This window comes from Trachurus japonicus, chromosome 5 (genome assembly GCF_045865225.1).
Source record: "Trachurus japonicus isolate A0001 chromosome 5, Traja_1.0".
NCBI lineage: Eukaryota > Metazoa > Chordata > Actinopteri > Carangiformes > Carangidae > Trachurus > Trachurus japonicus.
Window position 1 is genome coordinate 1895835 of NC_140911.1, and position 20690 is coordinate 1916524.

The 20690-nt window shown below is 42.1% G+C and overlaps 1 protein-coding gene across 1 annotated transcript in view; it reads left to right on the forward strand.

Annotated features, from left to right (window-relative positions):
• The window catches only part of LOC146986750 (guanine nucleotide-binding protein G(i) subunit alpha-2-like), a 78325-nt gene continuing 57635 nt past the window's right edge, over positions 1–20690 (forward strand). The window contains exon 1 of the mRNA XM_085775529.1: positions 1–270. Coding sequence (XP_085631655.1) covers positions 153–270 — 118 coding nt within the window. The 5' untranslated portion in view covers positions 1–152. The remainder of the gene's footprint in view (positions 271–20690) is intronic.

A 20690-nucleotide genomic window follows, 5' to 3' on the forward strand; every position in this document is an offset into this window, starting at 1 on the left:
TGCAGCAGCTCTGACTCCGCTGCTCAGGGCTCAGGGCTCCGGTGGTACCGTTAACCCACCGTGTTGTGGTGTTGTGTAGGAGTTGTTGTGTAGTAGTTGTTCTCCTCGGTGTCGCCCAGCCAGCAGCAGACCTGAAGCGCGCTCTGGGAACCATGGGCTGCACGGTGAGTCAGGAAGACAAAGCCGCGGCGGAGCGGAGCAAGATGATCGACAAGAACCTGCGAGAGGACGGAGAGAAGGCGGCCAGGGAGGTCAAGCTGCTGCTGCTGGGTCAGTAACACACACACACACACACACACACACACACACACACACACACACACACACACACACACACACACACACACTGATCACACCAACATCCAGCTGTGCGTTTGACTTAACCACTAGTTTATACAGTAGCTACACTGCAAAAACTCAAAAATCTTTACAAGAATATTTGTTTTATTTCTAGTCAAAACTAATCTCTTTCCACTTTAAATAAGACTCCTCACCTAATTTTTTTATGTAATATAATATATAATCCACACAAGAAAGAAAAACTTGCTCCACTATCAGATTTTTCTGCTTATTTCAAGTGAAAATCTGCTTGAAAGAAGTAAAAGAAAGTGTCTAAAAATAAGCTACGAGTCTAATTTAAGTATAATGAGATTTGTTTTGAAATTAGAAATTACATTTTGACTAGAAATAAGACAAATATTCTTGGTAAGATTTTGAGATTTTGCAGTGTGTGCGTTTGACTTCACCACTAGTTTATACAGTAGCTAGCTACACTGCAAAAACTCAAAATCTTTCCAAGAATATTTGTCTTATTTCTTGTCAAAATGTCTCAAAATAAGTAGAAAAATCTGCCAGTGAAAGCAAGTTTTTTGTGCTTGTAATAAGAAAGAAAAACTTGCTCCACTATCAGATTTTTCTACTTATTTCAAGTGAAAATCAGCTTGAAAGAAGTAAAAAGTGTCTAAAAACAAGCTGCTTTTTCATGTATAACTATGTATGTATATGTATAAATATACTTATTTTAGGTATAATGAGATTAGTTTTGACTAGAAATAAGACAAATATTCTTGGTGAGATTTTTTGTTTTGCAGTGTAAGAGGCAAACTGTGTGTGTATGCATGTGCAATCAGTGTGGGAGTGCAATCAGTGTGTGTGTGTGTTCAGCGCGCGTGTGTGTGTGCATTCAGTGTGTGTGTGTGTGTGTGTGTGTTCAGTGTATGTGTGTGTGTGGTGACCTGTGTTTCCCGGTTCTGACCGAGGCCTCGGCTCCTCTGGTTCTGGTTCTGGAGCTCCATCGTGTTTCCTCCGCTGCTCTAACGTGGCAGCAGATGGACCAGTGTGTGTGTGTGTGTGTCTGTGTGTCTGTGTGTCTGTGTGTGTGTGTGTGTGTGTGTGTGGTTCCCAGTAAAACACACACACACACACACATGATTTGTTTGGGATGTTTGTGTGAAGGTTTTGGAGCAGAACATTCAGACTGTAGAGAGGGTTGAGCTCTGGTTCTGGTGCTGGTGGTTCTGGTGTTTGGACTGGTTTCAGACACACACACACACACACACACACACACACACACACACACAGACACACACACACAGACACACACAGTCTGGTTGATAATGAGTGGGCTGCTGTTTGGACAGAGGGTGAACAGCCCTGACTGTTCCCAGCACTGACCACAACACACACACACACACACACACACACACACACACTGAACACACACACACACACACACACTGAACACACACACACACACACACACACACACTACACACACACACACAGGCAGCAGAACTACTGTTACGATACTTTAAACTTGAGTTTCCTTCTTGTATTTGAGCGAGCAGAGAGTCTTCAGGTCCCTGAACGCCTCACAGCTCCAGTGATGAGTTCAGGTTCAGTCCAGATGTTTAGATGTTCACTAGGGGTGTGCCAAAAAAATTGATTCACATAAGCATCGCAATTCTCATTTAATACGATTCAGAATTGATATAAAATGTCCCAAAATCGATTTTAAAAAATAAAAAAATGAAACTAATCTGCTGCTGTCGGCCTCCATCTCCTTAGAATTTAAAAGGCAGCATGTTTAATTGCACTGTTTTTTTAATAAAGAGGCACTTTTAATGTTGTTACTTAAGCAATATGTGATATTGCTTTTAGGCAACAGTTTCAACAATTCCATCTAAGCATGGATACATGTTTAAAACTCAACTCATGTATAAAACTCAATAAATGTAACTTCCCTTTAATCCTTTTAAACTTTTTAGGTATTAGTATCGTAATTTATTTATTGTCTTTTTTTTTTTTTTTATTATGCATATTGTGGAGCATCCACCCAACCTAAGCTTCTCACAATGTATGTACTTTTACATCTATGTGACAATATACTTCTTGAACTTGAACTTGAAAGACACTTTAGTCGTTCTGTCTTGTAAAGCAGACTGGAGTAGATCATGAGGATCCTTTAACACCGACAGACTGAAGCAGAAATCATTAGGAATCTAATCGTTTTGAATCAAAAATCCATTTTGAATCGAATCGTAGCCCCAAAACTCAGAATCTAATCTAATCTAATTGTGAGATAGTAAAAGATTCACACTCATGAACTCCCATTCAGAGTGTAGTTAGTGTGATTGGCCGTATCGACCTCCTCTGGTGCAGCTGGTGATGCGTTCAGGGCCGCGCGGTGATTGTCACAGTGACAGCTCGTCCTCCTGACAGACACAGAGCAGAAGGTTCTGGTGGGACCGGCTCAGGTCGGGTCGGGGGGGTGGGGGGGCGATGGGTCTTTGAAGAGCGGCTGGTTCCTCTGGTTCCTGGTCTGGAGCTAATTGCACAGTGAGCGCGGCCTCAGCAGCTCCCAGATCAGTAATTACAGCTGCTGCTGCTGCTGCTGCTGCTGCTGCTGCTGCTGCTGCTGCTGCTGCTGCTGCTGCTGCTGCAGCGTGTGAGGGCTGAGCTGAGTTACAGGAGAGGAGACGACTCGCTGTGACGTCACGATGCCTTCACTGTCGTCTGGAAAACAAGTCACATGAAGCTGCAGGAGGAGGAGGAAGAGGAGGAGGAGGAGGTCTGATGAAGCTGGGAGGTTTAGCACCGACTGTGGAGCTCCATCACTGTGTCTTATAGTAGAGCCGAAACAAGTAATCGATGAATCAGACAATAATCAATTAATTGAAGTCTGATGATTTGTTCATTTTTTGACCTTATCCCATTCATTCTCTATGAGAAATTTTTCACAGTTTTTCACGACTTACACACCGGGCACTGGTCCCTACAGCTATTTCATAGCTATATGGACCAGTGCCCAGTGTGATGGCCCTGTGGCCCTAATGATGATGGAGCGACGCTCTAAGTAAGAACAGATAGCTTTTGCATCTCACCTTCACTTCATCCTGACGGCTGCAAAAACTCTACATCTTACAGAGAATATATGTCTTATTTCTAGTCAAAACAAATCTCATTCTACTTAAAATAAGACTCATCACATTAAAAAGCAGCTTGTTTTAGACACTTTTTACTTCTTTCAAGTAGATTTTCACTTAAAATAATCTGATAGTGGAGCAAGTTTTTCTTTCTTATTACAAGCACAAAAAAAACTTGCTTTCACTGGCAGATTTTTCTACTTATTTCAAGTGAAAATTAGTTTGAAACAAATGAAAATGATCTAAAAACAAGTTCATTTTTAGGTGATGAGTCCTATGTAAGCGGAAAGAGGTTAGTTTTGTCTAGAAATGAGACAAATATTCTTGGAAAGATTTTGAGTTCTTGCAGTGTGAAGGCTGCAGCTGGACGTTCTCTGCTTCTGTATAGTGTTAGACATTTATATATATATATAAAGGATTATTGAAGGGGTTGTGTTGGTGTTGTGCAGCCAGATCTTGGTGTGTGTCTGTGTGTGTGTGTGTGTTGAGCAGCAGCAGCAGCAGCAGCAGCAGCGTTGTGTTTAGAGACAGAGGTGTGACGTCCTTCAGAGGTGTCACATCTCACCTGCAGCTTTGTTCTCCAGCGCTGGAACAGCTGAGACAAGTCACACTGCTTCCTTCATCACACGTCTTCATCTCTTCATGTCCAGGAAGAGGAAGCACAGAGATCTTCATCATCACATCTTTATCTTGTACGATCTGTGGTGGTGGACCTGTGGCCTGCACTGCAAAAACTCTAAGTCTTTCCAAGAATATTTGTCTCATTTCTTGTCAAAATGTCTCATTTCTACTCAAAACTAATCTCTTTTCACTTAAAATAAGACTCATCACCATCATTTTCACTTGTTTCAAACAAATTCTCACTTGAAATAAGTAGAAAAATCTGCCAGTGAAAGCAGATTTTTTTTGTGCTGGTAATAAGGAAGAAAATCTTGCTCCACTATCAGATTATTTTAAGTGAAAATCTGCTTGAAAGAAGGAAAAAAAAAGTGTCTAAAAACAAGCTACTTTTAATGTGATGAGTCTTATTTTAAGTAGAATGAGATTTATTTTGACTAGAAATAAGACAATATTCTTGGTAAGATTTAGAGTTGTTGCATTGTGCAGCGTTGGAGCAGCTTTGTGTTGTTGTTGCTGCAGAAAGTCATTAGTTAATGTGTCAGAGACTTGACACTGTCGAGGCTTAAACTCTCATTAACAGGAAGCACTCATTCATTCACAGCCTCTAATCTCCTCCACGTCCACACCACAACACTTTTCACTCTTCTGTCCTCTCCTCTCCTCCTCTCCTCTCTTCTCTTCTCTTCTCTTCTCTCCGTTCTCTCTCTCTCTCAACCAGATTCTTTTAGTTTTGTATTTTTCTGCTCAGCACAAATGAGAGTTCCTTTTGGCAGCAGCTCAGCTTCCACTGTGAGAACAGAACAGCAGTCTGACTGCTAGTGGGAAATATCTCTGCATGATTCACTGCTGGCATGCACGTACACACTCAGACACACACACACACACACACACACACACATACACACACGTACACACACACACTCTTCAGTATTAATTGTACATAAACACATTTGCTCAGAGCTTGACAGGCAATTCCGTTATGTAAATACACTGGTGTGGTGAATGCATGCATGCAGCCCGGGGACATCGTCTACTTCCTGCACACACACAGTCACACACTCTCTCACAGACACACACAGACACACACACACACACACACACACACACACACAGTCACACACACATATAGATGTCTAGAAATGTTTGAGTGTAAAATATGCAAATGAGCAGCAGCGTGGTGGTGGAGGTGAGTGTGAGGTGGTGGTGGTGATGAATGGAGGGAAACAGACAGTTTTATTGGAGCGGAGCTGAGAAACGCTGATGGTGTTTCTACTGGAGAGACAACTGGTGTGTGTGTGTGTGTGTGTGTGTGTGTGTGTGTGTGGTGAGCAGCTGAGGTAGCAGCGCTTCATGCAGCAGCAGCAGCAGCCTCCTGCATGAAGCTGCATGAAGCTTCTGGGTGCAGCAGTTTCATGCAGGAGGAAGCTGCTGCTGCTGCTGCTGCTGCTGCTGCATGAAGCTGCTGCTGCATGAAGACTTTCTTGTCATTGTACAGTTGTAGCTAAAACCAGATTCTGTCGGCACTTCTCAGATTTGTTCAGTTCAGAGTTCAGAGTTTATTTGTCACATACATGCAATGCAGTGAAATGTTACAGTAACAGTCAGCTCTGTGCAAAAACTAAACACACAACAAGACTTGCAATCAATCAGTCAATCAAACAGACAGTTCAAGGTCGGGTTGGAGATTCTGGAAAATCAGTTTCTATCAGGCTGCATGTTGAAAATAGTAATACAAAAGTCAAAAGTCCAAAGTCCCAGCCCCGTTCCTCAGACGTCTCTCTGACCTTCACCTCTCTGCAGACGGAGGTGAAGACTCTGGTCGCACAAGCGGGAGGGAGAAAGCTTGATTGGTCGTAGACAGAACTAGACATGAAGGCATCTGATTGGTCAGAGCTGTGTCAGTCCTGCAGCTGCCACAGAGCTCTGATTATTATCGTTTCTTTTTCTGAATCCATAATGTATCGACTACTCTCAGGATAAAGGACCATTTCACCCAGTAGAACAAAACGTGTTTACCAACCATAACTTTAATAAAACACAAGTAAGACGGATATAAAAGTACCAGCAGATTCCAGCTTCCTGCAGCAGTGTGAGGCCGACACCGTGCTGACGCCGTGCCGACGCCGTGCCGACGCCGTGCCGACGCCGTGCCGATGCTGTGCCGACACTGTGATGCCTGCAGCTGCTTCTCTTCATTTTATTTTATTTTATTTTTTGATCCAAATTTTATTTAATTCCTCAAAACATTAGAAAAGAAAACAAAAAACATAGTGAATAATACAGGGCACAAGGGAGTGTGATAGATAAACGATAAACAGTACTAACAAACAAGACCACAGTAAAAAAAAATAAAAATAAAAAAGGGGAACAGAACCAGAGCAAAATTGTAAAAAGATGCTCTGATACCACACAGCAATAACAAATACTTCACAGACAAGACTCACATACACAAAAACAAAGCTGCTTCTCTTCATGATCAAGGCGTGGATGGTCAGAGCTGAAGTGATGATGTTCAGGCTGCAGGAGGAGAAACACTCACAACACATTATCTTTGTGATTCTCTGTGTGATGTACATGTGTATGTTTGCAGCAGCTCTGACAGAACAACAACCACCCTGACAGCGCTTCTCTGTAACGCGGCTCAGTGTCATGAACCAACTGTGACTTTTTATAAACCCACGGACAGGACAAAAGAAAAAAAAAGAAAGCACATGATTCTCTTCCTCTTTTCCCTCTGGTCTCTGCTGAGCTGCGTGAGGACGGACACTCATCCATCTGGCCTGAAGCTGAAGGAGGGAAACACTGGACTTCCCCCCAGCACAGGAGCAGCTATTGTTTGATATATATATGTTTATGTATTGTATATATATGGGCCTCATAGGGAAACAGCTGAGTGGAGGTTATGATATTCTGTTTCTGCAGAGACACAGTCCAGATGGACCAGAAGCTGAGAGCTGCTGGTTCAGACCGGCCCGTGTGTTGGTCTCTATCAGTGTTAGTGAAACCGGAGCTCAGAGCCGCTGAGCTCAGAAATAGATTTTTTTCCTGGAAGTGTAGAAGTTGTTGCTGTGGAAGCGTCCAGCTGATCCACCTGAGTCTCTGACAGAGCAGAAACCAAACAAGACGATGAAGATGAAGGTTGGAGGAAGTGGTGCAGACACAGTGAAGTATTGATCATTGATCTCCTCTCCATACGACTGAAGGTTTCTCATCTTCAGGCTGAAACCATCTGAACAGAAACGTTGCCTTCTCACTATTTATTCTGTGTTTAGACAGACAAACGTTTTTTTGGGAGGAAATCTGCATCATACGGCGACGCAAAAGTTTGTGGAATGTGAGGTTGTATGGACGCCAGACGTCATGAAGTACATACAAAGTTGTTTTAGAGGGAAATTCATGCAAAACCGCTGATGCACGTTGCCTTCAGGGACAGTTTTTCATCAACAGTCTCTGTATTTCCCTCTAAAACAACTCTGTGTGGTAACGTTGTGTTATTATCTCATAGCGTGGTGAATGTGCAGCTCACAACTTGTCCACCAGAGCGTTGTGGAGTTGTTGGATTGTGTATTTGATGAGTTTGATGAGGGAAACCAAGAAATCCCATAATGAGCCTCCGTAGCGTAGCTCTGAGCAGCTCACGGCTCTGCTCCGCCGTTCTAAAAACAGCTTGCACCGACAATTAAAGGTAACGAACCTACTGCTATGACTATAGGGATTATGGTGATGGGACAATTTGCCAAAAATGTTGAACTATCCCTTTAAGATTTCCACTGTGGAGGCTGGTTTCACTTTATTTTAATGTTTTTAAGCCCCAAAAACGCTGTCGCCGTCTAAGCTAAAGGCACATCCCATAAAACACTGTGCCGTTGTCATGTAAACGGAGCCTCAGTCTGTTGTTTTACTACTGGTGATGACCTCCTCTGTCTGATTAGAGTCAGTGGCAGAGCTCTGTGGACGACAGGTCAGTGTGTGTGTGTGTGTGTGTGTGTGTGTGTGTGTGTGTCTGTGTGTGTGTGTGTGTGTGTGTGTGTGTGTGTGTGTGTGTGTGTGTTGATGCTCTGAAGTTAAAGGCCGGTTCGTGCAGACAGAGAGAGAGTCCACAGGGAGCTGCTCCTCCTCCTGTTTCTCCTGCAGCAGCACAGATCAATATGGACTGGACAGACTAAGTGTGTAGTGTGTGTAGTGTGTGTGTTGTGTGTGTGTTAGTATGACATTATCATGTGGCACACAGGAACGACTTTATTCTCGAAGTCTGTGTGTTTTTCTTTTCTCAATGTGGCCCTAATACTCCGTCGTAATAATATAATATATTTAAGCAATATATCACTCCAGGCCGTGGTCTATGCTCATCACCACGGTCTGTCGTGATATATTGCTTTTATAAAACGGTTACCAATAATGACAATATGAAAGAGGAATACACAATTAATTTCATGTAGTTTTCTTCCAGCAGAATAAAAATCTGTTCCAGCTGTCCAGACGTTAGCTCCAAGTAGCTCTGCATCTGGTCTCAGTCCCCTCTACCATCGTTAACCCTCTGGAGGTCAAAGTTCACCTTCAACATGTCAATTACACTACTTTACTACATTTTTAACATCCTAAAAACATCGACTGTCTTTTGCTACGGACTGCAACAGTCCGTTGTCATGGATACATGACGACAACTTCCATTCATACCAGTCATACGTGCCTGAGGCGGAGTGATAGCCTACGCTGTGATAAGGCTTTAGAATAGTAGCCGTGGTATATGCTCATTATACCACGGTTAACAACCAATCAGATTTCACCTTTCCGTTTTATAATACTATAGCCTATAATATAATATAATATAATATAATGTTGTTGTATAGGAGCTGCATTCTCCTTCATGTGAGATTAGTCTCTTCCTTCCCCTGTGGAGCTGTTTGTTTCTACTGCTCCTCTGAAAATACACAATTCACTCCATAAGTTCACGACCCACCCCTCTCCACACACACACACACACACACACACACACACACACACACACACACACACACACACATACACACACACACACACACACACACACACACACACACACACCCCCGCCAGTGCATCAACAGAAAAGTCAAAGTTCCTCTCTTTATATTGTTGTTTATGTAGAAGTGCCTGTAGGGAGTAGAGGAGGGGGGGTCATTGTCTGAGCCTGTCATTAAATCATCATTACATACACACAGCTACAGTAAAACCATTACCCCCCCCCCCTCCCCACAGTCCATTTCCTTCTTCGTGCCGTTATAGGAAATGAGCTCAGTCGACTTCCTCTCCGTCCTCATCAGGTCTTCCTGTCGTTTCTCTGCTCCTCTGCTCCCCGGGGTCCTAACCCCCCCACTACTACCCCCCCACTACTACCCCCCCCCCCCCACCACTCCCTGCTCTGAGGCTGCACATGAACATGTTGCAACCAGCAGTCGTAGAGGAGCTGGTCTCTGATCTCAGCTCTGTGCTAAAGGTCTGAGGCGTCTCAGTGAAGACAGGACGTCTATAAATAATGACAACTATAAATATAATAGTACAGATGTAGTACTAAGTATTAAGATGTTTTATATTAAATCAACTCCTTTTTACTATGAACAACTTGACATTTCTAGAGGAAGATATGTGTAATTCCAGCAGCATTGTTCCCTCTTCTGTCTTCTATGTAACGTTCACTCTGCATGTTTGACATGGACTATAGTTACAGATAGTTGTGTTGTAGTAGGAATACTGAAATATTAATGCGTTTTAAATGGGTGTACTGTGTATCACGTAGACAACAGCAGTGGGCTGCCAGCTGCTGCAGGACTCAGTCTGCTTCTTGGCTGTTATGTTTGGGTCAACTCGTCCTGCAGCAGAATTAATATGGGATGGAGAAGAAGCTGAACATGTGAAGGGCCTGAAGCTTCTGACCAGTCCTGGGTCGGTGCAGGAAGGAGAGAAGCTGATGATGATGAGGAGCAGGTGGAGCAGATGAGGCCCAGTTAGGCTGATAGATGGTGTAGATGGTGTAGAATAGATGGTTGAGTGTCCCACTGGGTGGAGGTGTGTTTGTCTCTGCAGGAGGAGGTGATAACGATGTGACGGCTGAGTTAATGTCAGGAGACTGAACTGAGGTCAGATCTGAACTCTGAGACGACCGGACACAAACACACTCTTCTCTCTCGTCTGGATTTTTGATTTGATTTGATTTATTTGTCAGTAGAAAAGAAATACAAAAATCTGACGAGGATAACACAGAAAAGTCCAGGACTCATTTCCACTGTGGTCCTCTGAGACAATCCAAGCTATTGGTGGTGGTATTTGCAATATACCTTAAAGAAAAGTGCACACATGAGTCACTCGAAAGCACGTTGCAGGATGATGGAGGAAATACTCTACTGCTTTAAGCATCAGCATCCACCACTTCTTCACTGCTACTTTAAACCTGTGTTTCGAGTTGATTAATTTAATTGAGGCAGGGAGACTGTTCTTCAGACTCGTTCTGTGAAACCTGAACTAGATGTTGCAGTCAGTGACATCACACACACACACACACACACACACACACACACACACACACACACACATGAAGCAGGTCAGCAGGAAGCTGTAGGTGAGTGAGGTGAAGCTGCAGCTCCGTGGTCACATGACCACTCAGCATGTCATCGGCCTCTTATTATACATGTATTGATCAGAGTGTGTAGTTTCACCTCTGTGTGTGTGTGTGTGTGTGTGTGTGTGTGTGTGTTCTTCCTGCTGATATGTAATAATGATACGATCCACTGAGAAACTGATCAATGTAGAAACACGAGACTCAGAGGGTCAAAGACTCAGAGGAAACAGATCTGGATGTTCTCATATTTTTCTCTAAATGGGTTAATGTGGTTGGTTGAACTTGACACAGATTATTATGTCACATATCGAACAGATCAGTCAACTCTCTCTCTCAACATGTCTGCTGCTGGTGGCTGGTTGCTAAGTGTGTTGCTGCGGAGGGAGCTGCTGCTGCTGCTGATGTCATTTCCTGTTTGGGCAGCCAGCGCTCCATCTGTCACTTCCTCTTTCAGCGGCGGCTCAGAGAAAAGAGAAGTCTCTGCTGCTGCTGCTGCACTGCAAAAACTCTACATCTGTCCAAGAATATTTGTCTCATTTCTTGTCAAAATGTCTCATCTCTTTCCACTAAAAATAAGACTCATCACCTAAAAATTAACTTGTTTTTAGATCATTTTCACTTTTTTCAAACTAATTTTCACTTGAAATAAGTAGAAAAATCTGCCAGTGAAAGGAAGTTTTTTGTGTTTGTAATAAGAAAGAAAAACTTGCTCCACTATCAGATTTTTCTACTTATTTCAAATGAAAATCTGCTTGAAAGAAGTTTAAAAAAAAAAGTGTCTAAAACAAGCTACTTTTTATGTGATGAGTCTTATTTTAGGTATAATGAGATTTGTTTTGACTAGAAATAAGACAAATATTCTTGGTAAGATATTTGAGTTTTTGCAGTGTGGTTTGTCTTTGTTCAGGCTGGTGGAGGAAACCAGCACACCCATCCTGTCTCTGATCCTGAATCAGTCTGACCGAGGTTACAGACGGACGGAGAGCCGAGATCCACTGACACCGTCTGTGCTGCGTTCACTCACCAGCACACTGCAAAAACTCAAAATCTTACCAAGAATATTTGTCTTATTTCTAGTCAAAACAAATCTCATTCTACTTAAAATAAGACTCATCACATTAATTTTTAGGTGAGGAGTCTTATTTTAAGTGGAAAGAGGTTAGTTTTGACTAGAAATAAGACAAATATTCTTGGAAAGATTTAGAGTTTTTGCAGTGCAGCAGCACAGTGAGTGGGAACGGCGCTGATGGGAATAACAGCGTTAGAGAATAAACAACCTTACTAACAGCACTTCTTTTTTCACTTAAAGAGATAGTTCAACATTTTGTCAAATTGTCCCATTGCCATAATCCCTATAGTCATAGCAGTAGGTCCGTTACCTTTAATTGTCGGTGCAAGCTATTTTTAGAACGGCGGAGCAGAGCCGTGAGCTGCTCAGAGCTACGCTACGGAGGCTCATTATGGGATTTCTTGGTTTCCCTCATCAAACTCATCAAATACACAATCCAACAACTCCACAACGCTCTGGTGGACAAGTTGTGACCTGCACATTCACCACGCTATGAGATAATAACACAACGTTACCACACAGAGTTGTTTTAGAGGGAAATACAGAGACTGATGATGAAAAACTGGCGGTTTTGCATGAATTTACCTCAAATGTCTTGTTTTGTCCACAAATCAAAGAGAGACTCAGTTTATTGTCATAAAGGAACAAAGAAACCAGAAATATTCACATTTAAGAAGCTGGAATCAGAGAATTTGGACTTTTTTTCTTAAAAAAAAAAAACTACTCAAACTGATTATTCGTTATTGCTATTTATTATCGAAATAGTTGACGATTCATTTAGCAATCGGTAATTGTGCGATTAATTGATTAATTATTGCAGCTCTAGAATTGACTAGTTTTTATGTAGTTTAGTTTATTTAGTCTTAGTTGTAGTTTTCCAGGTTTTAGGAGAAGCCTCTGTCAGACCTCTGAAGATGAACTTGTTCCCTTTTAGTTTCATCCATCCCATAATGTTCCCATCAGTCCTCATCAGGTTCCATTCACTCTTATCTAGCTGTGGGTCGTACTCCAAGTCGTCCCATGTTGAGCTGTGGCGTTTTCTTTTTCAACATAAAAAACCAAGAACTCAACCAGAGAGATCAAATCCAGGTAAATGTGACAATTATATATCTGAGTATTTTTATAATAACTCAGTTAGGGAAAGTAACAAGTAACTATAGCTGATTACTTTCTAAAAGCGACGTTGCCCAACGCTGGTGAACAGTGCTGTTGTGTGAACGCAGCCTCGAGCCAGCAGAGACTTTTGGAAAGAATGCTGCAGAGCCATAAATATGTTCCTACTCTGCTCTTTTCTTTTTTCTTTTTTCTTTTTTCCACCCAACGAGAAACAAACTGTGGAAGCAGCAGAAGAGTTTAAATCTGTGAGAGTCTGGACATGAAAGAGGAACTCAGCTCAGCTCCACGTGTCCCTTGTCTCCAGCTCCAGAGTCCTAGTTCTGGTTAAACCACTGACTAGTAACTAGTTCCAGGGAGAATGGAGGCTCTCTTGGCTGAAAACCAACCTACACTGCAAAAACTCAAAATCTTTCCAAGGATATTTGTCTACTTTCTTGTCAAAATGTCTCATTTCTAGTCAAAACTAATCTCTTTCCACTTAAAATAAGACTCATCACCTAAAAATTAACTTGTTTTTAGATCATTTTCACTTGTTTCAAACTAATTTTCACTTGAAATAAGTAGAAAAATCTGCCAGTGAAAGCAAGTTTTTTTTGTGCTTGTAATAAGAAAGAAAAACTTGCTCCACTATCAGATTTTTCTACTTTATTTAAAGTGGAAATTTTGCTTGAAAAAATGAAAAAAAGTGTCTAAAAACAAGCTACTTTTTAAATGTGATCAGTCTTATTTTAAGTATAATTAGATTTATTTAGACTAGAAATGACATTTTGACTAGAAATAAGACAAATATTCTTGGTAAGATTTTAAATTTTTGCAGTGTAAATAACCTTATCCATCGCTCCATGGATTGATTTCTCACCGGCTTCGTTGTTGGAAACAGATGATGCACATGGAGGAGAGGAGGGTTAGAGACACAGAGGAGGAGAAACCAGACCTGGAGAGGAAAGGGTTAATAAACATAAAGTCTGTCAGTGTGTCAGACGTTTACAGGAGGGTGAAATGTCTCAGTGTTTGACTGTGTGAACTAGTCTGAGAGTCGGTGACGTAGCTGCATGTTGAGACGAGCTGCTGCTTGTGCCGAGTGTCAGACGCTGCAGATAAAACACTTAATAACACAACACAACATGACACAACACAACACAACACAACAGTCCCAGTGATGGTGTGTGAGGTCTCAACATTTCCAGAGAAACTCAATGAAGTGAGGACGAGTTTCCTCTGAAGCCTCGACTCACAAACACAACAGCAGGCTGTCAGTGTTTCATATTACATACTGTATATCAGGGGTGTACAACAGCCAGTGCACTATTCGGATTTGGATTCAGATTTGGGCTTTTAAAAAAAACTTCTGATTCGGATTCAGGAAGAAACCGGAAGTGCGCACTCTGACTTCAGCCGAGCTAGTGCTACGCCGAGCTAGCCGGCTAACTTCCGCTTTAGCTCTGGGCTAACTAGAACGGGAATAAAATAATTTAATGGCGCGGCTCTTCTAGACTTTCCAAACGTAATCGGACTGAATGGATCAAACTCTGGTAGTGAAATTAGTCGTTTCGCAGGGGTTGTGACACTCAAAAAAAAAAAAAGATCCACCGTTTTATAGCCGCTAGCTTCTTTTCCCATTGTCGTCTATGAGAAAAATGCTGAGTTGTTGAACGGTGACCCTGGAAGTATCGGTGAGCACTTCCTGTCTACTGTGATGCAATGCCTGCTGGGAGTTGCTGTTTCTCAGCAATCCTAACGTGAACTACTCTACTGGTGTTATGCTTCTATGGCGGCGGTTGCACCAACGTTAAGCTGCGTTAGCGCCACCTACTGTGTTGGAGTGTGAACCAGAACCAGCTGGTTATGTTGCTGTTGCTGATCCAAACGTTTCTGTTTCTTTAGAAAAAAGCTCCCGAGTAATGAGGAGAAACTTCGGACAGCAAAACTATTCGGGATCAAAGCGTTATTCGTGTACTTCTGAATACGTATTTGGGTTCAAGTACACCCCTAATATGCTATAATTACAGTATTACATTGGCTGAGGTGAGTTTTATTGGGTCGAGCTTCGTTAAAAACACCTGAGTCTTCATGGAGGAGAAAACGCTGAGTCAGATATCCAGACCTGTTGGCAACCTGTGTGTGTGTGTCTGTGTGTGTGTGTGTGTGAAACCTTATGTATTTCATTAACTCTCTGTGACTGTGGATCAGTTTCCAGCTTGTCAGAGTCTCGGCTCATCAGAGGGAAACTCCCAGATCACTCACTCTGTTGGTTCCTTCCAAACAACTGGTTTCCATGAAACATGTCACACTGATAACAACACGAAGCTCTGAGTCGATGCAACAAGTCACACACACTCACACACGGTTTTCAGAGGATTTAGGAGAATGTGAATGTAATCAGAGGATAATTAGCTGTGGACTTGAAATCCCGTTAAAATAACAGAGTGCAGCTCAGTGCTGGATATTACACTTCTTCTCCTTCTGCTTCTGCTCTTTCCCCTTAAATAAGTCAACGTGCAGCGACTGAGCCAACGGCTCGAGGAGCTCTGAGCCTCCGCACTGTCGACAAGTGTGAGGGAGCCGGAGGTTAGGAAAACTAATAAGTGGAGCAGATGATGGTCTCATCCACATTATTAAGAATTCCTTCCCACAGACACACACACACACACACACACACACACACACACACACACACACACACACACACACACAGAGAGAGAGAGAGAGAGTTCATGGTGGTTCACTCACACTGATGGTGTAATCACTGTCATTATGAAACATCAGAGGCACAGGACGCTTTATAATACTATAATACAGAACATTAGAGACAGTTTATATAGAACATTAAAGACATAGGGCAGTTGATAATACTGTATACAATATAAAAACAGACGCCTTCTCTCTCTCTCTTTGAGACTCTTCTGTTCTGGCCCTGATCATCACCTGGTTATGACCTTGTCCTTTCATCTCCAACCTCTGACACTCTGGACTGAGGCCTGTGGCTGCAGGTTCAGGACCATTGGGGGAGGAGGAATGTTTTCTCTGAGGCAGGGCCGTATCAGGGTCGGCTGGGGGAGGCTTTGCAGTTGTAAAAAAAAAAAAAAATCTAGAAAAAGTGATAAAATAAAAAAAAATTCTATAAAAAAGTGGTAAAATCTCTCGTAAAAAATATTGAAAATAAAAATAAAAAAGTAAAACTTTTCTAGAAAAAAAGTGGTAAAATTTCTCGTAAAAAGAAAAAGTTTAAAAAAAATCTAGAAAAAGTGGTAAAATAAAAAAAAAATCTAGAAAAAGTGGTAAAATAAAATAAAAAATCTAGAAAAAGTGGTAAAATAAAATAAATAAATAAAAAAAAACCTTCCAGAAAAAAGTGGTAAAATTTCAAGAAAAAGTCGGGGACCCCCTTCAAATCTCTCAAGGACCCCTGGACCTCACGTTGAGAACCACTGACGACACCCTGACCTCCAGGACATGGTCGTCTCATCAGTGTCGCCACATCATCAACACCTGATTGGCTGATGGTTGGTTTTTTGTTTTGTTTCATTTAAAGTTGGTAACATGACTTCATCTCACAGATTTCATCGTCTTCTGTCCTCATGTCCACTGCTGCTGCTGCTGGAGGGACTCGAACCTCGATCACACACACGCACACAGTGTCTCTGTCTGTGGTTCAGTCCTCCTGTCCTTGTGTCTCTTCACCTTGTCTCAGTCCAGTCTGTCTGTCTGTCCGTCTGTCTGTCTCTCTCTCTCTCCGTCTGTCTGTCTCATCTCTCTCTCCCCGTCTGTCTGTCTGTGTCTCATTCACACTTTCTCCTTGTCTCTATGTCTGATGTCTTAATGAGCTGCTGCTGCTGTCGGTTTTAACCGTGGTTCTGTTGTAAGGTGACCTGGTGTCAGACCACCACTGATGCCCCCGGGGGGATCAACTGAACTATAATTACCCCTGTAACTCACTGCAGAGGTAACGCAGCTTAATGATTGGCTTATATGAGCTTTGTTTTGCTAAAAGCTGCAGCTTCAGCTCCGTATTAGACTGAATGAGCCTTTTATTGCTGTGGATTATAAAAACATTGTGTCCTGTGTTTGTGCTGCTGAACAAAGAGATCAGTCACATCGCTGTGGTTACGGCCAATTAAAGCAAAGACACTGGTTTATACTTCATGTTTTACTTCATGTAGAGTTAATAATAGTTATAATAGTGACATATTCATAATCTTTCCATTTTAAACAGTCTAATATTTCTTTTTCTTCTTTCTTACATCTGAGCTTCACCTCCGCGGTCATGTTGTTTATTGATTATCAGCTGATTGATTACGGTTGTTATGACACTGATTCCAGTAATAGAGCTGTCTGTGTAATATCCTGTCGACTGCTTTAGATCCCGTAATATGGAATTATATTATTATTATTGTATCAAATCAATCAACAAAACCTCTTCAATGTCAAACAGAAATAAGAGCTTGAGAAAGAATAAACCTGAATTTAAGAGAGAAAAAACAAAAACATACTGTATTTATCAAAGTAATTGAAGGACAGATAGATTTGTTTTTCTCTCTTAAATTCAGGTTTATTGTTTCTCAAGCTCTTATTTCTGTTTGACATTGAAGAGGTTTTGTAGTAACTCCTGATTTATGAATGAACTGTGACCAGCTCCTGTCGGTGAAACGTATTTCACTTATTTCACTTTCAGTTTTCAGTCGGTTTATTGGACTGTCATTGTACTTTTTTTTATTTAGTCTTTCAATTTTATGAGCTCAAACATTAGATAAAAAACAAAACAGACAACAAAATATACAAAACAAAAAAGTCCCACCCCAAACTGACACCGAGCGCTGCGCTATCGTACATGAAATTCAAGATTCAAGATACTTTATTGCACTGCAGATATTGCACTTCTCTGTTTAATGTGGTGCATTGTTCAGTGTGATTATGGTCTGTGGGCTATCAGTCTGAGGAAAAACTCTTTCTGAGAAAACGGCCTTTAAAGACTTGGACTGTAAAATTACAGAGATTGTTAATGTAAATTGTACTTTTATTGGTTGCGGATACAGAGAAAATATCTGGGAACCATCGATTCCTTCTTACAGAAGCTTTAACTCATCATCTGTCCTGTCATTTAGTTTCATGCATGTGCTCTTCCTTTACCTGTCTACTGACATCTTGTTATTCACTCATTTATTTGAACTTCTGCCAGATGCAGGTCCATCAAAACACACACCACATGATTTCAGAACAGCTTCTAGCCCATGTTGTGGAGTTGTTGGATTGTGTATTTGATGAGTTTGATGAGGGAAACCAAGAAATCCCATAATGAGCCTCCTCTGTAGCGTAGCTCTGAGCAGCTCACGGCTCTGCTCCGCCGTTGAACTATCCCTTTAAGTTGTCTAGTTACGGATGGGTTTAGGCCGTAATGTGTTTTTTTGTGTCATGTAAAAGTACTGACTGATCCCAAAGAGGAAATGGAGAAGAAGGAAGAAGAGGAAGAAGAGGAGGAGGAGGAGGAGGAGGAGGAGGAGGAAGAGGAGGAGGAGGAGGAGGAAGAGGAGGATCAGTATTTTCCGCTGCCTTCAGTCTGAGTCGGTCTGTGTCTCTGCTCCTGGTCGACACCGTGCAGCCGCGTCTGTCTGCTGCTTCTACATGGGCTCAACAGGAATAGTTGTAGTGACCCCTCCCTCCTCTTCCTCCTCCTCCTCTCCTCCTCCTCCTCCTCCTCCTCCCTCTGTTCTCTCTCTCCGTCCTCGGGCTAAAAGGAGCCTCAGTGTGGGAGCTAAACTCTAAACTGAGGCCCCACAGAAAAACCACATAATTACAAATCACAATAAAGCCCTCAGTGCTGCGGAGCTGCCAGAGGCTCAGCTGCACTCTGCTCTGCCCCCCCACAACCCCCCCACAGCCCCCCCAGCTGCACTCTGCTCTGCTCTGCTCTGCCCCTCTGCCCCCCCACAGCCCCCCCAGCCCCCCCAGCTGCACTCTGCTCTGCCCCTCTGCCCCCCCACAACCCCCACCAGCTCCTCCTTCATCACTTTCTTTCAGTCTACCAACCCGTCATGGCCTCTCTCTCTCTCTTTCTCCTGTCACTGCTGCTGGAAATCTCCCTGTTCCTCCCCCCGTCCTCCTCACCTTCACCAGGCCGACCGCATCCTCATCCTCATCCTCATCCTCATCCTCATCCTCATCCTCATCCTCATCCTCACCTCTCTCCATGAAGACAGAAACACTTGTTAGTTTCATGTGTCTGAGCCTGAAGCAACAATCAGTCCAACACAAACACAACAGTGTGTGTTTGTGTGTCTAGTGTGTCTCAGTGTGTGTGAGGTTTAGAGCAGACAGCTGCAGGTCGGGGCAGTCGGTCGTTCCTTCACAGCTGGATGAGCTGCTGCTGCTGGATGTAAAGGAGGTTTATTTGGGTCGGAGCGTCGGAGCGGGAGCAGCAACGACCACAAACAGTCGACTGGTTGGTTGTGTAGCTGTGAACTCATCGACAGCTGTTTGTTGTGTTGTTAATCTCACCGACTCTACAACCAGAGCAGCAGAGGATGAATGTGATGACTGGAGTTTATTCTCTAAAGGTCACAACCACCACTCGTCTTTCTGTCACAGAGACACAATCTCTGCTTTCTCACTCACAGAAACACACGTCGCTGTAAAGGGCGGATACAACCTTTATTCATGTGTTGTTACTCCTGTCAGACACCCAGGCTCAGCTGTGTGAGACGAAGCCGGTGAGAAATCAATCCATGGAGCGGTGGATAACGTTATTTATCATTTATCATCATCAAATGTAACCACTACTTTTACCACTTTTTTCGAGAAAAATAGAAAATAGAAAATTAACCACTTTTTCTAGATTTTTTTTGAGAAATTTTACAATTTCTTCTAGAATTTTTTTTTACTTTTTGAAAATTGTACCACTTTTTTGAGAAAATATTTTACTTTTTTTTTTTTTTACTTTTTTTAAAATAGAAATTTAACCACTTTTTAAAAAAATTTTAAATTTTAAATTCTGGAAAGTATTTTTTCCAGAATTTTCTCAACAATATTTCCACATATTCACGCCATATTTGAACATATACATTGACTAATGGCTGGTTTTTCAACCAAGAAACGCTCCATTCTCCCTGGAACTAGTTACTAGTCATTGGTTTAACCAGAACTAGGACTCTGGAGCTGGAGACGAGGGACACATGGAGCTGAGTTAACTCTTTAACGGAGGTGACGGGACGAAGAAGAAGAGAAGGGAAGTCTCAGATTTAGACTTAGAGAGAGAGAGAGGTGATAACAAAGTGTTGAAGCGCTGAGCTGAGTGATGTTCATCTGTCAGTCAGTGGAGGTGAAGAGAGCAGCATCTAGTTATGACATCATCACCTGATAGTTATAGTTATTTCTGCATAATGGATCAAATGGTTCAGAAAAACATCTGGATGAAACTAACAGAATCATCTTCTATGGTTTAATGACACATGATGAGTGGAGCCACAAACTGTTGAGGCGATTTCTATTATTAGATGAGGATTGACATCATGGACCAATAATGTCTCTTCTGATAGATTTTGATAGATTAGATTAGATGGTTTTGAAAAGGGTTTAAGTTCACTTTATAATGGAGTATGTTAATTTATAGGCTCCTACAGTATTTGTGTGCAGATAAATATTAAAAATGCAGACTAAAAATCCAGAGAATCGGCAATATCGTAGAATAGCAATTTAAATCGAATCGCCATCCAAAAAATCGTAGAAGAATCGAATCGGGAGAAAAGCGTATCGTCCCAGCCCTAATAGATAGATAGATAGATAGATAGATAGATAGATAGATAGATAGATAGATAGATAGATAGTTAGATAGATAGATAGTCATTGCATATAAAAACACTATGAAATGTTGTTG